The sequence below is a fragment of the Protopterus annectens genome, chromosome 13.part0, assembly GCF_019279795.1.
Source record: "Protopterus annectens isolate FY-2018-M chromosome 13.part0, PAN1.0, whole genome shotgun sequence".
Classification (NCBI taxonomy): Eukaryota; Metazoa; Chordata; order Ceratodontiformes; family Protopteridae; genus Protopterus; species Protopterus annectens.
The window spans coordinates 976839609-976858824 of record NC_056747.1 but is presented as its reverse complement, the minus strand read 5'-3'; the positions used below and the strand labels follow the sequence as shown (position 1 = coordinate 976858824).

The 19216-nt window shown below is 38.0% G+C and overlaps 1 protein-coding gene across 1 annotated transcript in view; it reads right to left on the bottom strand.

Moving 5' to 3' along the window:
• Positions 1–1100: 1100 nt before the first annotated feature.
• P3H4 (prolyl 3-hydroxylase family member 4 (inactive)) overlaps positions 1101–19216 on the bottom strand; it is a 187450-nt gene continuing 169334 nt past the window's right edge. The window contains exon 7 of the mRNA XM_044054798.1: positions 1101–3169. Coding sequence (XP_043910733.1) covers positions 3026–3169 — 144 coding nt within the window. The 3' untranslated portion in view covers positions 1101–3025. The remainder of the gene's footprint in view (positions 3170–19216) is intronic.

Sequence of the window (19216 nt, the reverse complement as noted above, 5' to 3'; positions counted from 1 at the left end):
CATCGGTAAGGAGCAAGAAAAAGTTTCCCCAACGGGGTACTTAGCTTTTAGTTGAATACTTCGGTTCTGAAACTCGAAAATTAAAATTTCAGGAGTCAGCCGACAGGCACTTGTGAACTGCTTCTGCTTCAGGCACCGCGCAGCAAGAAAGACTGATGTAACGGCGTCGGTTGCATGTTTTATATCCCTGACGACCTAACATCATGGAAGAAGGGACAGCAACTGATGCAGGACCCAAGACTTTGTTAATCAGGCCGACGGAGGGCAACCTGCCAGCAGATTAACCAAATGTAATGACTGCAATAGTGAAACACGAAGAACATCATTGTTCAACAGGGATGTTTAAAAGACTGAACAAGAGAAAGAAATAGTTGGGGAACTGAGAGCAGCTAACTGTGAAAAATTAGTGACCTTAACAAACTCAAAATTTAGTTTAAAACATTAGAAAACATGCTTATCATGAAGGGGCAGTAATACAACTACAGAACTGGAGTTGGTGTTCCACTTTCTATTGATAAAATTGCTTCTGCAGTATCATACAGTGTTTTAAGATGTGTTCCAGATATTACTTTCTGCCTTTGAAAAAGTCCTTAGCTAACTTGATTCACATACAAACAGATGTATTATGAGAGAGCTAAGAATAATGCTACATAGCAAGTGAATCACAAACTCATAAAATTCAGTATATTGATACATTACAGTGGACTATAAACTGTACAACAAAGACTGCTGAAACAGAAGCAGTGCCCAACTAAAACAGCAAATACTGCTACTGGTAAACAGCAAACTACCTCCACAATATAAGTTCATGGAGGTTAGGGTGTTGCATTGTCCCCTTACATGAAATTTAATTACAGTATATGCCATGTCTAATTCCTGATCACCTCCATAGAACACAGGCTCCTTGGAAATAAGATGGAGCTAGAGGAAGGGAAATTCCAACGGGAGTGGAGTTGTAGTTTGAAAACGGCCTTCTGTAACACTAGCACTCTAAACAGCCTTCATCTATACCGCTGTATTAAAGTTTATATTCAATGCCCAAGACATGAACAAAGTAAATGAATAAACATACTCTAACTAGCAATGAAGAAAGACAAAACTCCAAAAGGGGTTATTTTAATCACACATCATCACTAAGGCAACAGTGGTGTTCTGTTATCACTAAAAGTTTTTCAAACATTAACTGGGACTAAGTAAAAATTACAGAGAGGTTTTAGCATTTTCCAAAGATTCACATGTCAGAAGGCTGCTATAGCTTCACATTACTAAAAGGAAATTTGTCCCACCAGTTTTGAAAAGACAGTACACATTAAAGATACACATTTATAGGCAGGCTACCATTTTTTTATTATAAATTACACTTGTATAAACTCAATGACAACAACTTCCAAACTTTATTCAGTTGCCTTCTTTTAGAGACAGAACACAAGGCTGCCATTATCTGCATTATTTAGATACAATTAGACACATCTGCTAATCAGTGTAGCAACTGTATTTTATCTTGATATGCCAGTGACCACGATTTTGAAAGAAACTTAGGTGAAAACTGCTCTGTCTAGTGGGGTGTACAGCTAGTGTAGTTAGCAACCCCTTGTGCAAACTGGGAGGTTCATCTTCACTACCACAGGAGTGGGTATGTAACAGAGCAAGCTGAAGGAGAAAAATGAAGAGGTGCCCTCACTGTCCCGGTCACACCTGCTGACCTAGCAGATTCAATGTACATCCCACCCTGATCATACCCACATCCATTTACATAGCATCTCAGTTAGTGCAAGACTTTACTCCCAGTGGTAGCTTTGCCCTTGAGTGCTATACTTGGGTTTATCTTTCAGCCAGCCAGAACAGTGGGATGGCAGGGTTATAGGGCAGGTGGACAGAGGGAATGGCAATGAACTGGGTTGGCGTAGCTTATGATAGGTCAGATTGAGCAGAGTGAAGGTTCTTCAGTGAACAAGGGATAAACCACAACAAAATGAGAATATAGTGAGCAGGTGTTTATAAGGTTAATGAAAACTCAATACCTGAAGTGATTCTTAGTGTTACATGGTTACTGGTAAAAGACATGAGGAATATTTTCTCCTTCACAGTAATAAACCTTTAAATTACACCTTACTTAAATAATAATGTAAAACTCTGAAATGTCAAATTACACTTTATCTGCCCAAAATGTACAATCTTGAACTTTCGAGTATACTTTACTTGAACAATAATCAATCTACAACCTATCTTTGAACAGGCAACATGTGTTAAGTCTGAGCTATAACCATACCACAAACTACAGGGATAAAGATGCATAACTGGTTTGTAAGGGAAAGGTGATCTACTCCAAAGTGACACAATAGCTGATACCCACATTTGACATTATATAAAATAATCTGACCCTCTTTGGCTTGTGATTCAGCTGACAGATTAGCAATTCTCAATTAGTACAATGAAAATCACTTTAAAAATACTGACTTCTGTTTGATGAGTTAGTCAGATCTCTACCATGCTGAGCACTACGGGTGAGAACCACCATAAGTCTCCCCAGATGTTATGCCAGATGGCAGATACTACAGGATTATTTATTTATTTTTTGCAACAGAAACCAATGGTAGAAGCCTTGGCTACTATAATGCGCAATGCTGCCCCCTGGTTATTCTGACTTCTCAAATGATAATGGAAGCCCAAAGGTACATCATACAAAGATGATTCTAATTCCTCATGCCAAAAATTATGGCAATCTTCTTTCAGTAAGTTAACAGGGAGTGCTTTGACACTTACATTGCTGACAATACCAGGACTCTTTAGATAAGTCATTGTAAAAAATAAAAATAACAAATATATATAAATACTTTCATTATTGATTCTTATGGCTAGAGCAGACCTGATGCTTCATCTACTATTTCATAGACTCTGCCAAGGGCTGTTTCCTCTACAGTCACTTGCTTTGCAAAACAAATTATCTGCTCTTTGTTTCACAGTTCCACACCAGAAAGTGTTGTATCTTGGGCACTGAGGTACCACTTTGACTTCTAACAATAAATTAATCTTCCCCTTCATCTCCTTTAGATTTTGGCTCCTGCCACCATTTTGCATAAATATCTTCTTCATAGTCTCCATCCCCTTCAAATTCAGCATCTGTGACTAGTCCTTCACCTTCGGACAGTAGCTCGCTTGTCACTTCCATCTGGCAATGAAGGGGACAAAACAAAATGTTAGTAACTACAAGAAAGGCTTAAGAGACTGGTATTACATGCAGACTTACATTGACAACCATAAGGAAATGTCCACATTCCCACTGCAAATCCTGTCCCTGATTGTTAATGCAGGTTTCAATAAGGGACATGCCAGTCACTACCTCTTTTTCTTTTTTTAGAACTACATAAGTGCGGAAGGACTTAAGAGCTACTGGGGCAAGGTTAATACTTCATGCAACATATGGCAGTGGCTAAACATTGCAAATGGGATAGAGTCTAAGAGTATTATGGGAGGTTAAGAGACACAGCTTTGTTTATACATATTGAACAAGGGTACTAAATGGTGTGAACATGCCTCAGTTTTTTTTTGTGAACTTGTCACAGGTTGCACTTTTCATACTACAAACTGCAGATTTGCAACTCTAGGAATGGGTTTTTACAACTTCACAATTATAGTACAATGTACAAGATGTTAAAGTGTGATACAAGATGTCATCCTCTGGATGACATGTTAAACTGAGATCTCATCTGCTTGAGTTTGTGGTCACTCAGGTGGCTGTAAAAGATCCCATGGCACCTATGAAAAATAGTAGGTGTCCGACATGCTATTTAAATCACAAATTATTTACATTTTTACACAGTTGTATACATATTTACAGATTTACAAACTTTTACTCAAACATTTAATTAATTTCTTCCTTATATATTCAATTTTTCATCTTAATACACTTTTCCTTGAACTAGACCCCCACTGCTTTTTCCATAACCACCATCAGATTTCTCTTAATATCACTGATATCTATTTTCCATTGAATATAATTTAATTTAATCTCTCATTCCAGATTACCCATGTTACATAAAAAACTTTGCCCATTCTTATTTTATTTTCTTTGTTTCTGTTCTTATAATATCTATATTCAATCACATCCATATTTCTATTGCTATTTTTAATTTTCCAAAAAACAATTCTTCACATAATTCTCCCCATAATGTATGTACTATTTACATTTAAAAAACAATTTCTGTAGTTTCTTCTTCACCACAATACAAATGTATGCTCTCGCTTTTCTTTTCAGAAAGCAAATTTGCCTTTACTGGTAATTTCTTTATTCTCAGTCTCCACAGAAATTCCTGACATTCTAATTTACTACACCACTTATTTCTTTTTTTATATCCATAATCTTTCCTTCAGATAAATCTTCCCACAGGTTAGTACAATAATATTGTACTATTATATTCCTATACTATGTTTTCAATCTTCTTCTATTTGATCAAGTCTTTATCTTTCAAATGTTTATTTTTTCTTCATAATTTTCTATTTCTTCATTAATACATTATTTTCTTATTTATTTTTATTGTTTTCCAAAAATGTTCATATTTATGCAAACAGTCTTACTACTAGTTTCTCTCTCTTATTTTTGTATTTATCTATCTTAACACTTTACACAAATTAAATGAAGCTGCAAATACTACTGGATTTAATAGTTCCAATCCTCCATCTTTGTTCATATATAATACTCCTCTCTTGAAAGGATTTAATCTAGATCCTCATATGAAGGTAAGAATAATTTCTAATAATTATTTTTCATATATTCTTGGAATCAAATACGTACTTGATAAGTACTTTACATCATGTTTTCTATTTAAGGTATCATTCACAATTTCTCTTGCTTTCAATACCAATTTCTAACATCCCTTTCATACCATATACATTTTCTTCCATTATACTGTCCATCTTATTTTTCAGTCTTTGTTGAATTGTCTTCATAAAGTATATAATCTGTATTATTTAATACTATTGGTCTCCAGTTCTTTATATCATCTTTTTATCCCTTTTTCCAAATAAATTTTAATATTCTACTCCATGATTCCTTACAACAAAAACATTAATTTAACCATTCATTTAAACATGCTATAAATATTCCTTTTGCCATTCCATTAAATACATTTCATATCCTGTTCCATCTGGACCTGCTACTGAATCTATATATACTTGTCTTAGGACTTTATCTAATCTCTTTCTCAAATTCTTTATTTACTTGATCTGATTTTTTTTTTACTTTCCATATTTTATTACATTCTTTTTTCTTTAAACAATTCTTCCAAATAATGAACTATAGTTTCCATACTCTGTGTTTGATTTCTTACTATCGTTCCTTTCTTATTTTTTATTGCTATCATTACACTACTATCTTCTTTCACAATTTTACTCAAGTATGCCGCCACTTCCTTTTTTCCTTGCAATAAATATCTATTCATATAACAAATTCTTAATAGTTTAACAATTTCTTTTGTATAACTTTTTCTTTATCATAATACTCTCTCATTCTTTTCTAGAATTTTGAAAGCATTTCTATATATTTACGTATCCTTCTGATTTCCCTCTACCATTTAAAAAACAACTTTTCTTATATTTATTTTAAATGTAATTCACCATTCTGACCAATTAACATAAAAAGGTTTCATAGTAGTAGAAAGATCCCTCCATAATTTTATGATGTTTGTTCATTTCCCTTTTTATTCCATTCTTTCTCATTTATTCTGTTGATTCCTTTTCCTGTCTTTATATGTTCTTTATTTTCATTTATTTCCATCCATGCTGCTAAATGGTCTGTAAATCCTGTTACAACTGCTTCCCCTTCTACTATCCTTATTCTCATATATTATAAAATAATCAATATCTGATTTAAGAACACCTCTTATATTTATCCAGAACTTCCTGTTCCATGTAACAAATTTGCCAAATTTCATAACTTCAACATTTTTTTCTTATATCCCTTCCTTTCTTTTTGCCTCTTAAATCACAGTTAAAATCTCCTGTTATTATTTATTTATTTATTTTATTATTTATTTTACAATTGTTGACTGGGCTAGTCTAACTGGATACATGTCCATTTTCAGTAGAGGTCCGGGGAGATAAGCTTCATGGAACAAAAACATAACATCTCATATTCAAAACAAAATCGAATATACAAAAGTTCATATGTACAAAGTGTGTTACAGTATAGAGATAATTAAAGAGGGCAGACATTCATAACATCGTGCAAAAGAATTGCAGGTACAATACAATACAATAAACAGGTTAATACATAATGTAAGAATAATGCAGGTTATAGCATAATTAAGTAAATATAAATATAAATGTGTTAGTAATAAGAGGTTGTTATAATAATGCTTCCAGAGGATGCAATTAAAAGTATATAGTAGAACAAGGTTATGTTGTAAATTAAGGAAAGTAGATTTTGATTAATGAGAAGAAGATGATAGGCAGAAGCGAGATTAGGAGAGCTAGTTTCTTAGTCAGGCTTAGTACAGGGGCACAACCAGTGTGTTTTAAGGAAGATTTATAGTTTTCTTTTGAAAAGTGATATAGAGGGTAGTGAGAAAAGTTCACTAGGAAGTAGGTTCCAGTATTTTCTAACAGTATTAGAGAAGAGCAAGTCCCCAGCCTTGTTGTTTGATTTAGAAATATCTACAAGAAGTTTGTGAGATGACCGTAGGATCTTCAGATTGGTATAGGGAATGATGAGATTAGACAGTATAGGAGTATTGGCAGGTTGGTAGAGGGTTTTATGGGCAATGGTCAGTTGGTGGAATTTAAGCTGATTTTGAAGTTCAAGCCATCCTAGCTGCTTTAGATTATGGCAGGGGTGGGTTCTGAATGGGTTTCCTGTAGCAAATCTGGCTATGTTGTTGTAAGAATGTTCCAACTTATTGAGGCTGTTTTTAGATCGATTTGTATATATGGGTGAGACGTAGAGTGTAGAGATTAGATGAGTGTGAGCAATAGTTATTCTAGTTGTAGAAGAAAGGAAGGGCTTGATCCTATAGAGAGAGCCTAGTTTTCTGTTAATGTATGTCGACATGCATGAATGGGCGTTCCTTTGTTGAAGGTTGTGCATTAGGCCCGGCAAGCCAGCACGTAAAAATCAACTGCCAATAATTAGCGGACCGGAGTTCCGCTGTGGCGAGCCCTAACTGGGAAAAGCCAAAAGACCTACCTACCTACATTGATTTGGGTGTCAAAGTTGAGGTCGTTGTCTATGGTGATACCTAGTAGTTTGGTTGTTGGTTCAGCAGATATGAGGGTACCATTAATGGATATAACTGTAAAATCAATAGGAGAGGACCTACGAGTAGGAGTAAAAAGGAGAAGTTTGTTTTTTTAGGGTTCAGTAGGAGGCAGCGCTGTGTAAACCATTGTTCAACTGTGTTGAACACCTTTTGGGTAAGGGAGTAAAGTTCAGATTTGGATGTGGATGACCATATGAGGGTAGAATTGTCTGCATATTGGATGCATGTAGCTTGGGGAATTGCTAGGTGAAGGTCATTGATAAACATCGAAAAAAGTAAGGGTCCTAATATGGACTCTTGAGGACACCAAGGTTAACAGGCAGGTGGGTAGTAGACAGAATATTGTGCCAAAGCACAGCCTGTTGCCTAAGTAGGACATGAACCATTTTATAGCAAGTTCATCTAGTGACAGGGATTTAAAGATATTTATAAGTATCTGGTGGTTTACCATATCAAATGCATTGGACAGATCAATAAACAATGCAGAGGAAAGCATATTGTGGTTATGCTTTTTGTTAATCCAGTCAGTAAAGGAAAGGAGGGCAGTAGTAGTGCTGTGGGAAGGTCTGAAATCATGTTGACAGCTGGAGAGTAAATTATTTTTTATTAGGTGGTCAAGCATTTGCCTGTGGATACATTTTTCCATGATCTTAGCCAAAGGAGATAATAGGGCGATGGGACGGTAGTTGGAAAATTCTGTAGAGCTTCCCCCTTTATGTCGTCGGATAATATGGGAGATTTTCCAGATACTAGGGATATGTTCTTTAATGATGGTTCTATTGATCAGGATGGAAATGGGATAGGCGATGGTTTTGACTGCCTTTTGTACATATTCAGTGGGTAGTTGGTCCGCTGAAAGAGAGGATGGCTTTAGTTTTTGGATAAGGGTAAGAATATAAGTTCTTGGGACTGGTTGGAGGTGAAATGGAGGGGGGTGGGTAGAGTCAGAGTTAGATTTAAGAAATATATTAAGTGATAACTGACTGGCAAGTGTTTGAATGGATTCAGTGAAGAAGGTATTAAAGGCATTGGCTGTGAGCTTGGGATTTTCAGTGTCTGTGCCTTATGGGTTTGGTGTGACAGATTGTCCTGGGTGTAGTAGTTGGTTAATACTTGCCCAGAACTTTTGTGGGTTATTATGGTGAGTCTGCTGGAATTGTAGGTAGTAGTTTCTTTTGTCAGAGAGTACAGCTTTTTTAGTGTCATTTCTCAGCTGTCTGAAGTTTTGTTGGTCTACTGGGTTTTTGGTCATACGCCATTTGTTCCAGTATTTACTTCTAAGATGGATTTTTTGCTTGGTTTCTTTTGAAAGCCATGGGGCAGATTTGGTTCTAATTCTGATAGAATGGGTTGGAGCATGGTGGTCTAATATGGTTAGGAAGTTAGAATTTAAATATTTAACAGCTTCCTCCAGTGGGAGGTATTTTAAGGGTGACCAGTTACATGCTCTAAGTTCACTTTGGAAGAGATTGGGGTTAAAGTTTTTCTTTGTTCTAATTGTCCTACATAAGGTTGGAATGTGTGGATTGGTCTTATGCTTGATGATGTAGGTGAGAGAGTGGTCACTCACATCATCAGGGAGGGTACCAGCTTCATAAGTCTGGGGATGATTATGTATAAGAATCCAATTTAAGGTGCTTTCTTTCTTATTGGGCTTGTTTATTCTTGTAGGGGAGGTAATGGTTTGAGAAAAAACAAATAGGTTAATATGGGTGGTAGGGTGAGTTCCGCTACAACAGTACCAGTCAGTGTTAAAATCCCCTAGGATTATGGTTTCATGAGGTACATTTTGGGATAACCAGCAAATGATATCCCCTATGATGGCACTGTTATTGCCAGGAGGTAGATAGGTACAGATAATATAAATGGATATGAAAGTGTTAATTTGCAGTTTGGAGATAAGAATTTCAGCGTTAGTGTACTGAGGTGGTTTAAAGTCATAGGTAGCTGGGTAGGATGACTTCATTGTCCTTAGTAGCAGGTTTTAACAAGGTTTCTGTTAAGCATAGAATGTCAAAGGAGTAGACTGCCAAGAGAAAGTGGAGTTGTGCAACTTTGTTATTAATACTTTGTACACTGAGGTGAGCTATTAAGAGTGAGTTTGGAGGTTTGGGGAGGGAATGAAAAGTAGAGAGATTGAGGTTGAGGTGTTGAGTGGAAGTAGTAATTGTTGGGCCTGGGTTTGGGTGAATGTCTCCATCTTTTAAAGAGAGGAGTTGTATTTGAAATCTTGGATTTGGGAATTTACAGTATAGATTTAGAGTCTTTTTGGCATTGAGGGAGTTATAGCTAATGTGGGCTGTTCTATGGTATTTAGGCAGCAGATAGCTGGGTGTTGCTGTTATATTGACATGGTTAGTGTGAACAGGTAGAGAAGGAGAGGTAATAAGCTTATTGGTGTATTGAAGGTGTGTATGTAATGGATGTTCATAGGAGGTAAGTAGGTAGGCTAAAGTTAAAGGTGGTAGAAGTATGAGTATGATTAACAGCTGTAACTGGGATGAGGTGGGTAGTTTGTACATTTGCAAGAATATGTAGTTAGGTGTTGATATAGGCTTGGAAGTGTAATGTGTGTGGATAGGGAGAGGAGGAGGGTGTGGTGGAATAGGTACGGAGTGGTAGGTGAAAGGAGGGAAGTAGGAGATTGATAGCCAATGATGGTGTTCCCAGTGATTGGTAGGAAGTGGAGAGGGGTGTGGTTAAGTAGTATAAGAGTAGGACTACTGGGGGTGGGTGGGAATTGGGGGTAGGGTAGGTGCAGAATCCGATTGTTTTGTTGGGTCAGCAAGTGAGAAGTTTGAGGCAATATCCATGCTGGATCTTGAGACAAGCTCTTTAGGATTGGGTACCAGTGTTGGCATGGCCAGTCTGGTGCAATCAGTATCATTTTTGGCTTCTCTTGTCTGACCTTTAGGAGTACCCTGGGAAGGAGAGGCAGTAGAGGAAAGGCATATACTGTTAGATTTTTCCAGCTGAAGGATAGGGCGTCCACTTTCCATGCTTGCTTGTGATAAAGCCTTGTGCAAAATCTCTGCAACTGGCAGTTGTGAGCGGAGGCAAATAGATCTATGTCTGAGCATCCCCATTTCCTTGTTATCATGCTGAAGACTTGTGGATCAAGTTTCCACTCATGGGGATCCATGAGGTTTCTACTTAGTTTGTCTGCCAGTGTATTTGTTTTTCCTGGCAGGAATTGTGGTTGCAGGTGAACTTGATAAGTCAATGCTGTGTCCCATAAGGTCATTGCTTGTCTGCAGAGGGGGTAGGAATGTGTACCTCCCTGCTTGTTTATGTACCACATGACTGTAGTATTGTCTGTCTTTATCAGTAGCTGTCCTGGATGAAGCAGGTCCTTGAAAGCTGTCAGGGCATTTTGAACAGCTAGCATCTCTTTTTGATTGATGTGAAGATGCATCTGGTTTGCAGGCCATGTGCCCTGAATACATTTTCCTGCCATATGGGCCCCCCAGGCATAATCTGATGCATCCGTTGTCAGTGTCTGTCTGGCTGTGGGTAAACTGAATGGCAGACCCTTGTTGTAGTGACAGGCCTCTGCCCACCATCGAAACTCCTGTTGCAGGCAGGGAATGAGTGCAATTACTGTCTCCAAGCTGTGATAATGCTGACGCCAAACACTTTTTAGATACCATTGTAGTTTCCTCATATGCAGTCTGGCATATGGAATTAGTAGAATGCAGGATGCCATGAAACCCAAGGCCTGCAGGATTTTCCTTGCAGATAAGTGGGCTTTTGTTGCCAATTTCTTGAAGTAAGAAGTCAGTTGCTTTTGTTTGTCTGGCGTGAGATAAGCCATCTGGGCAGTTGTATTTAAGCTTGCACCCAGGAATATTATCTCTTGAGAGGGCACTAGGTTTGATTTATTTTCGTTTACTGTGTACTCTAGGCCAATTAGTAATCTTTTTACAAACGCCAGATGCTTTAAAAGAATGTCTTTGTTCTCTGCTTGAATTAGGCAGTCGTCCAAGTAGGGATATATTTGAATTCCTCTTTGTCTGCAAAATGCAATTACTGGTGCCAGGCATCTTGTGAAGACCCTGGTTGCAGTAGATATACCAAAGGGCAGTGCAGAGAATTGGTAGTGCATTGAGCTAGCTCTGAATCTGAGGTATCTTCTGCAAGATTGTCTGATTGGGACATGCAGGTATGCCTCTTTTAGGTCCAAAGTTACGAGCCAAGCCTTCTTGCCCATGATGGGCAGTAGCTGCTGTAGAGTCAACATCTTGAATTTTGGAACTTCCAGAAATGTATTTAGTATAGAAGGTCCAGTATTGGTCTCCAGGTTTTGTCCTTTCTGGGCACTAGGAAAAGTCTGGAGTAAAATCCTTGCCCCTGCTCTTGTTGTGGTACTTGAATGGCCCTCATGTCCATGAGGGCTGTAATTTGTTTTTGTGCCTCTGCCCATTGATTGTGTGGCAGGTCTGGCATACCTTTTGACCTTGGAAGGGTGTGAAAATGGAACCTGTAGCCTTGGGACACTATGTTCAGGACCCATTTGTCTTGGGTAACCATTTGCCAATTTGATGAAAAAAGTGCTAGTTTTCCCCCTAAGGTGGCTGCCAAAAGAAACGTGCTTGGATCTGGCAGAGGAAAGTCATTGGGACTGTTTCTTGTAAGGTTGTGATTTGTCTTCTCCACTTTTGGAGGTAGGAGCACCCCATTGTTTAGGCCTGTATGAGCCTTGGGGCTGAGATCTGCCTCTGGGATGCCTGTATCTGCCTCTTTGTGGTCAGTCTGACACTGGAAAGGACCAATTTTTAAAAGGCCAGTTCCTGCTAAACCTGGGTGGTTGTACCTGTAAGAAATCCATGACTGTCTGCATGGATTTTGCTTTATCCTCCATTTTCTTCAACACCTCTTCTGCTTTAGTACCAAACAAAGTAGCATGCTATAATGGAGCATCTAATAATTTTGTTTTAACATGATCAGGCCGATTCTGTTCCTTTAACCAAGCATGCCTTCTAATAACAGAACCTGTAACAGCGGCCCTGCAAGAGGCCTCCAGTGAATCATAACCACATTGCAAAGTATGCTTTCCCACTTGTTCAGCTGCATGCAATAAATCCTGCATTTCTTTGTTCTCTGAACATTCAGTATTTGCCAACAATTTATGTTTAAGCAGTGACATTAAATATTGCTGATATTTAAGCATATGAAACTGACAATTTAAAGCCCTTACAGCCAAGGTAGCAGAAGTGTAAACTTTCCCCCCCCCCATCTGTCTAGAGCCCTAGAATCCCTATCAGAGGGGACAGGGTTTTTTGCAGTGGAAGCTTTAACTCCTTTGGGACCCTGAGATATAGTTTCTGGGTCAGCAGCGGAGTTTTTATATAGGAATTTATGAGAATCTGGGACCCTGTAGTATCTGTCTGGCTTAGCAGGTGCAGGGGGGTAAAGAGTCAGGGGACAGGCCGGACTCTGAAAATACATCATCTACAAAGTCTAGAACAGGTGGAATAGCAAGGGGTCTGTGCTGAGGAAGTAGCAGAAAGTCTCTGAGTCTTTTCTTAGATTCAGAATAATCTTGGCTCTCCCAGTGGAAATGCTCCCTCGTGGTATGCAGGGTTTCCCGAAAAGAATAATCCTCAGGAGGAGAGGCTGAAGGGATGGATTCTTCAGCATCAGAATCCTCATAGGGAAGCATGAAATAATCCTGTTCAGAAGAGGAATCAGAGGAAACAGAAACCTGATCAGAAGAATCATACTCTGTCTCTTGCCTAGGCCTCTTATCAGGAGGGGGATGGGAACCCCTGATCAAAGTAATTAGGTCTTCGGCCATTTTGAGCATCTGTTTTTTAGGCATGGAAGTCTGAGTAGGAGAATGCTGTACTTGTTTCTTTCTCTTTAGAGCTGCTTTAGTCTTTGTCTTTGAAGCTGAAGATGGCTTAATATATAGTTGTGTAGGTCTGAAGACACCCTCAGAAGCCGATACTTGCTCAGCGTCTCCGGAAACATCTGAGGGAATGATTTCCGAGTGTCCAATACCTTGAGTATCCAGAGGCCCAGTCGGCTCCACGTGGGAGTTGGAAGCGGCCTGTGGCTCTGAGGCAGCGGGCGCCAGGGGCTGCGAAAGCACCTCATTGAGAACCGGCGAACCGGCGACTGGCCTAGCGGAGGCCTCGTCATCGGTTTTGGACCTCGGATGCCTATCCTTTTCCTTGTCCTTGCATTTTTTGTAAACTCCGGTCGTCAGCTGTTCCGATGGCATTATATAATTAAATCTTCGGCCAAAGTAATGAAATGCAAAATCGAATCGACGCTTAATAGTGCGTTGGTTAAATCTAGCACAAAACCGACAGCTAGCAACGTTGTGATCAGGGCCTAGGCAAGGAATACAGTAAGAGTGAAAATCCTTATGCGGTATTTGCTTCCCAAAAGAAATACAATTGTTAACTTTTTCTGACATCGGTCTGGAGCAAGAAAAAAGTTTCCCCAATGAGGTACTTAGCTTTAATGAAGACTTCGGTTCTGAAATTCGGATTTGAAAATCTCAGGAGTCGGCCAACCGGCACTTGCGAACTGCTTTTGCTTTGGGCACCGTGCGGCAAGAAAGACTGAAGAAAATGGCGTTGGCTGCATCTTTTATACCCCTGGCGCACTGACGTCAGGGAAGAGGCAACAGCAACTGACACCGGACCTAGACTTTGGAATTCTGGCTGACTGAGGGTAGCCTGCCAGCAGGATAACCCAAGAGTAATGACTGCAACAGTGAAACACGATGAACATCTAGTCAGTAATCATCCTCTGGGATCAGTTCTGGTCATCTGTCTTTCTGCCACTGGTCTGGTCATAAATGCATCTTAGGGTAAAGATATGGGAGTGTCTTTACAGGTTAAATGACAGATGTCTTCACTTCCATAACATTTTCTTTTGCATCAGTTGTTTTCTTTTTCACGATGTGTTCTCTGGTCAATAGCAGTTGCTCATCCACTTGAAGAACATTTCTTAACTATTTTTTATGGCTTATCCTGATGTCACCAGTTATTTTTAGCACTGTATTTTCTGGGCCAAATCTTTGAAATGATTTGGCCCATATGTCATGTGTTAACATTACGGTCTCTGGTCAGCATCTTCTGATGTTGGTTAAAACTTCATAATTTTCAGTCATTATCTTGCATGAACCATGTGGCCCTTTCTAGACATCTGATTTCACTCAGTCCTATATGGAACTAGCATTTTTTTTCAAGAGTAGTATCTGTGGTGGTACAGCAGTAGCGTTTTTGCCTCACAGCAAGAGGTTCTCCCGTTTGATTCTCGGCTGAAGTGCGGGGAGTGCCTTCTATGTGGAGTCTGCATGTCCTCCCAGCGGTTGGATGGGCGTTCGAAAGACATGCGTAAATGGGCGTGCCTTCGTTGAAGGCTGGACATCGAGCTGACACCTCAGCATTCGTGAAAATCTACTGCCGATCATTAGCGGACCGGAGTTCCACTGTGGTGACCCCTAACCAGGAAAAGCCGAAAGACAAACAACAACTCTGCCAGTGTTGTACAGGTGTTTGAATATGTTGCCTCACACTAAGCAACATGAAAATTATACATCTTGCTCTGCAGGGACTTAGTAAAGGCACTCAGGTCTTCAATGGCTATTTACAAACCTTTCTACTTGCTTCCCATCAATTTCCTTGTGAGTAGGCAGTGATTATAAGCACAGCATGTTTAATAATTGCCTTGCCACACATACATTCTAAATTTCCCTTAAACTGAGAACAATTCCCATTGGCAATACTTTCAAGCAAGCCATTTTTGCAGACACTTTTCTCAGCATTGATAATTCTTTTATTGTCATCACCTTACTCCATAAAGCAACCTGTAGGCACTTTGAATGAGTGATATGACGTTCAATATGCATTACAACTTTCTGGCCTCTTTTACCTGGCTGATGTACAGCTTACTATGGCCATTAGTTCATCAACTACTATCCTGCCAGGAATACTGTTCAAAGATATATATTAAAATGCACGATCCTAGCAGTCATGCTTTTTACCAGAAGGCTTTGTCCCCTAATATGTACCACAACTTATACAAGGCACTTGGGTGCCTGAGATGGAAGACACTGTTGTGCAGTGCCACAGTACCACACACTGCAGCAAAATAAGGTAATTATGCCTTACCATGTAGGTATAAGTAGTTACTTAATAAGGCACATTGTACCTTAATATGCTGTCTTAACACCACTGCAGTGTGGTCCATATCACCCATGACTGTGATTCATAAAGAACTCACTGTAATCAGGCATGAAGGCAGACTGGGATTCATTACCAAGGGGATTTGGTGCTGTGCAAGGCACCAATAGTGACAGCTCATCAGCATCACAGTGTGGGGAGGGCTGGACAAGGTTATGAGTGGTAAAAGTTTTGCCTGCATATATGGAATTCAGCTGCCTTTTGGGATTTTCCTGCTTTGCATCACAGGTTTTGGGTGGTTTCCTAGCTTTGATGGTGCTAATATGTGGCTAGCAGGGGGGAGGGTTACTGTGCCTAAAAACAGTATACCATACATTTGGACTCTTGCAGTTTAATCTACTGGAACCAGCTCATACAACAGTATGCTTGGCTTAAAATGACTCAAAACGGCAGCTAGCCTAGTATTAGCCAATGAAATGGCCAAGCTATGAATTACAACAAACCATATTAACAGTTTTTTTCATTTATATACATTACTACGTTAGATATCTAAGTTTTTTCTACTCCCTGCTGTACATTGCTGTTTTCTCCACTTCACATGTATACAAATTCATAATCTGTGTTTCATCTCCATATATCACTTGCACAATTATTTTGCAAAATGTACTAACATTTTGCTTCTAAACACCTTTATTAGCACTTTACTTCCATACGACAGCTTGTGAATGTGAGTAATTCTTCATTTTCCTTCACAGAAATCATTGAAATAGCAGTTTGTGCATATAATTCAATGTCGGGTTTCACTCCTGTTGCTTATGGAATAATCCAAATAATATCCCTATCAATCTAGGTCAAACTGCATAACTACACTTTAACTCATAATGTTAATTTTTGTTTTGATTCTTTTTGTCTGACTCACTTTCGTATTTTTCAGACAATTTATTCACACAATGTGATTCATGCTTGATATCCTGTATCATATATTTAGAATTTATTTTCTTCCTGTTAATTCTTGTTGCACATTTTCTAAACATGACCTGTTACATGACAATCCCTAAAATCATCTTATTCAAGCCAAGAAGTTTCAATCTTGTGTGACAGTCAGCAATACTTAATATAAGATGCAAGTTTTTTTTTTAGGCAAAGTGATATGCACTATATAAATAACACATTTAAGCACATCTTGTTGCAATTCTAGGGTGTCCCTGGCTGCTACTTCCATTGACAGTGCTGTGTTTAAAGCTGGTTCAAGTGTCAAATCTTCCATAAAAAGCAGTACTTTTAAAAGCTTTTACGGTATATGACATTCACAAATATACCTCTTAGTACACCTGTAAGTCTTTTTTCAAACTTGAAGTTCTCAGTTAGTCATACAACACATTCAGGATGCATTTGATTTCTCTTACATTAAAATAATCTACACTTACCATGGGTTTTATACTCAAATGTTTCTATAAGATCTCAATCACTGTTGAATGGCTTTTCATACGGTTGATTGTTCCTGTCAAGCAGCACAGCAATCTCTAGGCTTTTGAGGCAATTACATTTGCAAAGAGTTGTTTTTACCACCTGTAACATGATCTGCTAAATAATGCAGTTCTACTTTAGCAATACAAGTTGTCCAGTCTTCCCCTAGCTGCATCAAAAGCACTGATATGTCCAAGAAATTAATCCACTTCCAAACTGTGACTATGTCAGACTGTAAGAAATAACAGGTCCCATTCAAGTGCTTGAACTCTTAAACATTTGAGTGCTTGAATGAGCTGCTGCCATGTTTGAAAATTAACGTTTCTAACTATTCTGCTGTTTCTGTGCATGAGATTGCCGTACAGTGGTGATCGGGAATATATATTTTACTCTCTGTCGTGCATTCTTGGAGTTGGTAGATATAATTAGCAGGGGGGGTGGGGGTGAAGGGGGGGCTTGCCCCCCTGCAAAAAAAAAATAGATTTTTTTATGAATCTGTCTGACTCCATTTTTTTGTGTTTGAATCTTTGTGATTCAAACACTTTCAACACTATGTCAGGCATGCAAAGTTTTGATATTTTGAACATTTGACATTAACTCGAAATAACAACTCTCTGGATCTCTGAAACTACTTTTCACAAAGAGGGTTGTGGATCCATTGAATAGACTAAGCAAATACCACGAAAACAGCTTGACAAAGGACTTAGCTACTAAAATATCATGTACTAAATTTATTCTTGAACAAACATTAAAAGTTAGTGCTTTCATCCATTCAAACATCAATGAACTTCAGACATAGTTAATCATCCTCACTTTAAATAACCCACTCAGGTTTAATCATTTCCATCCAAACCAATGCAACCCCTCCACCTATTGTTAAAGAAACATTCCATTGCTTTACTGTACTTGTAAGGCACCCAAAAGGTATTCAAGCAACTTTAAAACCAATCCATTAATCAATTAATACAAAAGTTAAAAAAAAACTATTGAACAGATATTGGAATGTTGGCATATGAATGACATATGGTCAGTGCCTTATCAAATGTGCTTGATGGTTCTAAATGGTTTAAAACCTTTTTTAAAAGGATTATTTTAAACTATTTTAACTTTTAAAAATCTGCATTTATGATTTATACATAAGTACTTGTTTTTTTTAAATTATTAGTTAACATGTTATGTACTTTTTTTTAACTTTTGTATTAATTTATTAATGGATTAGTTTTAAAGTTACATGAATACCTTTTGGCTGCCTTACAACTATGGTAAAACAATGGAATGTTTCATTAACAATGGGTGGGACAGGTTGTATTGGTTTGGACAGAAATGGTTAAACTTGAGAGGGTAATTTAAAGTGAGGAAGATAAAATGAACTATGTCTGAAGAAGTTCATTGATGTCTGAATGGACAAAAGTGCTAACTTTTAACTTTTAATGTTTGTTCAAGAGTAAATTTAGTACATTATATTTTAGTAGCCAAGTCCTTTGTCAAGCTGTTTTCATTATTTTTGGTTTGTGTGTCTTTATGTCTTCCCATTGAACAGATAAACAGAATGGGTGGTGTAGAAGGAATCCATACAGGTATTCAAAAAAGCATGACAAATTATGGAAAAGGGCAAGGTGAAAGGAAGGTAGGGATAAAGAGGGATATACAATGTTAAGGCATTTAAAAGAGCAAACTATGTAGTCTTTTTGTCTCCTTCTGCAATTAAGAAAATTTCATTTAATTGCTGGGGCTTCTTACAACAGCTACAAATAATTTCAAGAAGTAGTTTATGGACCAGTTTAAAACAGCTACTGTCTCATACCATCACACTCTTGTTAGGTCTGTTCTTGAACTAAGATAGTTTCTAACCCTGTTTGTTGGTTTAATCAGACACAACACTTAATATATAATCCTACAGACTACATTCTGTTAATGAGTTATGTTCAAAGCTTGCTTACATACAGCTAACAAAATCTAATTTCACTGCAAAACACAATGCATTTTTTTATTTTTCATCAGACACTTCACTTAAAATGCATTCACATTATTTCATATTCATTAATATGCAGAATCTGGTGTCTTCTGCCTTTATATTAATAATTAACTTCCCTAAACTCACTGTGATCACTCATTTAAATATCAGTTTCGTAAACTGCCCATTTTTAATGCAACAGTACTCTATATTGCTATAACATGATAGTGCTTCCTGTTACAAAAGTTGCTTAATACTTTTTCTTTCCCTTACTCATTACAGATTCAATGCATATAAGTTAACAAACCCCTTAACAGGCAAGTATGGTTCTTGAATACATATAAGTTCACTGTATATTGACCATTATAGTACTTTAGCCTTAAGTCCTTTCCATTTTAATT